The sequence below is a fragment of the Capsicum annuum genome, chromosome 4 (assembly GCF_002878395.1).
Source record: "Capsicum annuum cultivar UCD-10X-F1 chromosome 4, UCD10Xv1.1, whole genome shotgun sequence".
NCBI classification, from domain to species: domain Eukaryota; kingdom Viridiplantae; phylum Streptophyta; class Magnoliopsida; order Solanales; family Solanaceae; genus Capsicum; species Capsicum annuum.
In genome coordinates this window covers 228,397,455-228,401,280 of record NC_061114.1, presented here as the reverse complement: position 1 = coordinate 228,401,280, position 3,826 = coordinate 228,397,455, and the positions used below count along the sequence as shown (strand labels likewise).

Sequence of the window (3,826 nt, the reverse complement as noted above, 5' to 3'; positions counted from 1 at the left end):
CTTGAACCCGTGACCTCCTGGTCACATGGCAGCAACTTTACCAAGGCTCCTGGTCACTGGTTGTAGACTGCTAGGTAAAATAGGGGCAACTATCGACCAAAGCTGTAAAACAACAAATCAGTTACCATTAAAAACTACATTCAGCCTATAGTTTAGTAACAAAATATAATCAACTGCTAATCAATAAAGCTTCAGTCTATACAACATGAGGGGTCAGTCACACACCATACGATCATGCACCATACGATCATGCAGAAACTTTTCAAGTAATGGCAAGCCCTTAAAATCCTTGTAATTGAGAAGCCAAACAGCTTCAAACTGAGAACACAAAACTGTTAAGATAAAGCAACTTTGAAGCTACAAAGCAAATAAAGAAGGTACAATAAAGTAATCAAGACATGATTCTCTACCTGGAGTTGTAGACAACACTTTCTCTGTATGACTAGTCCACGAATTAAACCATAAGATATATCTTCTAAACAAGGATTCCCTTCTGTCAATAATTGTTTGCAAATACGTAACTATGCAAATTGAAATAAAATCAGCAGAAAAAAAGTTGGCATAGGCTTAAGTCATACTTTCAGAGAGCAATTTTTGGAATTCTTTGATTGCAAACTGCCGCAGAGAGACACCACCAAGCAAAACACCAGAATCACTGTGGCTACCAGAATCATGGGCAGCTTTCGTCTGTGAACTCAAAAGCACAAGGATAAAACAAGGGTGACGCGACAACCACAATACACTAAAAAAGAAACTGGATAGTAATCAACACATCACTTACTACCTGGAGCTGCACCAGATATTTACTCTCCAGACAATCAACCAGAACAGAGTATACATTTTCTACAATATGACTCAATACTGCAAACAAAAATTTTCATGTTAATGCTGTGCAAGTTGAGTAAAATCAGTAGGAAAAGAACTGGTGCAGTCTTAGTCATACTGTCCGAGAGCATTTCTTTGCGTTCTTTGGTCAATGGCAGCGGTTGACTGCTAGCAAAATCACAAACAACCATTGATTGAGGATTTGTAAACCAACAAATCAATTACCATTAAAAACCACATTCAGCCTATAGTTTGGAAACAAAATAAAATAAGCTAGCTAATCAACAAAGCTTCAGATCTACAACATAAGGGTTCAACCACACACCATATCACCATCCAGAAATTTTTCAAGTAATGGTGATGCCTCAAAACCTTTGCCTTTGAGAACGCAAGCAGCTTCATCCTGTGAACACAAACCATTAAGACAAAGCAAGGGCAAAGCTCCAACCACATAAAGAAAGCACAGAAAGGTACCAATACACGACTTTCTACCTGGATTCGACCAACAAGAGCATGAGATATGCCTTCTACAAAACGAATCCATTCTGTGAATGTAAATTTTTCGTAGATAAGTGAATATGCAAATCGAAATAAAAGAATTGGAGCAAGTTTAGTGTCAATATATATTTTTCGTGGATAAGTGAATATACAAATCGAAATAGAATCCACATAAAAGAAGTTGGAGCAGGCTTAGTCATACTCTCCGAGAGCAATAACTGGAATTCTTCGAAAGCAAACTGCAACAGAGAGCTATCACCACGGGGATCATTGCTTGTGAGAACGGGGTCAGCTTTAGCCTGAGAACATACAAAATCATAGGGATGAAGCTACAATCACCATAAAACACTATAAGAAGTAATAACACATGACTCCAACATTCAGATTATATCAATTTTATTTTTCTTTTGGTAAGCAAAATTGCATATTCATACGAAAGTGATATTTACATACAGAACTAAACAAGTTGTTTCTCAGTTAATAAAATCATCCTAAAATTCATCCCGGCATTAGCTTTGTTACATCGACAGGTCGCAGACCAAACCAATCTTTATACCAATCAAATAGCCAACAGAATATACATACAGATAAAAACAAGAACCAAATTGAGAAAAGCAACAATATACTAAAAAAGAACAAGCCTACCAGGCTCATTGGAGGAGCTCTCTACTTGCTTCTTTTTCCTGAAAAAAAAAAAGAAAAACATATAAAAAGGAAAATATATGGATCCTTCTACGGAAAGTATATCCAGGGAGGAACATAATTACAACAACATGCGATGAGCGAAAACTGCTACCTCGGCTAAAACAAAAAGGAAAGAAAAATAATAATAAAATTCTTACTTGTTCGATTCTAGTTCACCAATTCTTTCCATGGAGGTTTGATGGTTTGATCAATGAGAATTAGGGATTTTGATAAGTAAGACAAGTATTCCTGTTCTGCTATGCATACACTACTGCCTGGCGCCGCCCAATATTTATACTTCAATAGCAAATTTACCTTCACATATCATGCTCAAATTTCAAATACTAAGGGCCCGTTTGGCCTTGAAAAATTTTCCTTTTTTTCCGGAATTGGAAATCATGATGTTTGGCCATGAAAATTCGGAAAATAACTTCAGAAAATTTTTCTGAAAAGGGAAAACAGTTTTTTGTTGTTTCCCAGTTTTCCAACTCCAATTCCAACTTTTATTATTATTACTACATATAACCCCAATCTTTTAAATTTTTCCATAAAATTTTTCTTCTAACATTATTTTTTCAAAATTGCGTATATAGCAATTTTAAAGAATAAGATAATTATAACTTCAAACTTAATGTTATCCTAATTAATATATATTTCTTTTTCTCTCCGTCATTATTTTTCTTCCTTATTGATTTTTTTATTTTTTTAAAAGTGAATTAAGTTGAAATTAAATTAGAGGAAGAGTGGTTGTTGGTAATGAATTTGGGTATAGAAGAGATTCAAATTCAATTAGGGGTTGTTTGGTTTGCGGTATTAAAGTAAATAATCTTGAAATAAAATAATAATTTTGGGATAAGATTTTTAGTTCGTCGTTGGTTGTTAAAATTCGGGATAATTTATCTCGAGACTAATAAATAGTATCAGAATAAGTTATTCACACATATGGTTGTACATCAAACCCTATAATTTTTATTTCACATACATATATATGCTTGCAATCTGAGTATATTTCAGTTAAGAGAAAGAAATGATAGATCGTGGTATTGTTCCAATTCAATGTATATTTTCATTTCATTTCACACATATATATGTATTTTTTATTTATGAATATATTGTACGCTAAATTTATTTGAATAATTATTACGTTTATTTATATATTTTAATTTCTCTAAAAAAAATAATAAAAATGTCGACTCAATTGTCGAATTACATATTTTAAATTAAATAGTTTTTTAATCACTTGAAAATTGATATTGTATATATCAATTAAAATGAATTTTTAATATTCTATATTATATGAGTGATATGTGTTTAAATAAAGTGATATAAACAACAAATCTGTTTTTATTTTAGCAAACTTAAGTTGGAAGTTTTTATTTCAAACTAGATAAGATATAGTAAGATTTTTTTTAAACACACGCGGTATAATCATTGGAAGGCACACGCAAAAAATTTAAAGCTAAATAAGATGAAATTTTTATTTTTAAAATACACACGATATAATCATGAAAAGGCACACATACAAAAAAATTAAGCTAAATAAGATAAAAGTTTTATTCTTAAGAATAAATATTTAAAGCTTGAAAAGAAATATATCTATTCAATAATCTATCTATATCTATAATCTATATCTATAATATCTATAATCTATAATCTATATCTATAATCTATATCTATATCTATATCTATGATATATTAAAAGTGTGAAACCCCTTAGAAAAGTGATTTAAACTTTTTGCCCTTCATTAAAATACTCCTCAATAGACAAAATCGTCTTTTCATTATTTTTTTAAAAATAATCATCATTAAATTATTATTT

General features: G+C 31.3%; 1 protein-coding gene across 8 annotated transcripts; it reads right to left on the bottom strand.

The window, feature by feature from the left end:
- On the bottom strand, positions 1-2,458 carry LOC107866908. Of its 8 annotated transcripts, none has more exons than XM_047411344.1 (11): positions 2,166-2,454; positions 1,969-2,006; positions 1,526-1,622; positions 1,318-1,370; positions 1,151-1,228; positions 944-993; positions 782-861; positions 579-687; positions 411-493; positions 226-318; positions 1-102 (listed from the first exon to the last, which is right to left on the bottom strand). In XM_047411344.1, exons 4-11 carry the CDS (start codon positions 1,338-1,340, stop codon positions 22-24), a joined length of 597 nt encoding a protein of 198 aa, XP_047267300.1. In that variant the 5' UTR covers positions 1,341-1,370; positions 1,526-1,622; positions 1,969-2,006; positions 2,166-2,454; the 3' UTR covers positions 1-21. The 8 variants fall into 8 exon arrangements, with proteins under 8 accessions (XP_047267300.1, XP_047267307.1, XP_047267304.1 ...); XM_047411351.1 differs by having other exon boundaries at positions 241-318; XM_047411348.1 differs by having other exon boundaries at positions 7-102; positions 411-490; positions 2,166-2,458.
- Between the last annotated feature and the right edge of the window lie 1,368 nt (positions 2,459-3,826).

What these genes read in the sequence shown, in the direction of transcription:
- LOC107866908 (XM_047411344.1), bottom strand. Translation starts at nt 1,340, where the DNA reads ATGCTCTTGTTGGTCGAATCCAG. An exon ending in CTCTTGTTGGTCGAATCCAG is followed by an intron (nt 1,229 to 1,317) that starts GTAGAAAGTCGT and finishes TTGTGTTCACAG; the next exon opens with GATGAAGCTGCTTGCGTTCT. An exon ending in ATCTGGTGCAGCTCCAGGTA is followed by an intron (nt 688 to 781) that starts GTAAGTGATGTG and finishes TTGAGTTCACAG; the next exon opens with ACGAAAGCTGCCCATGATTC.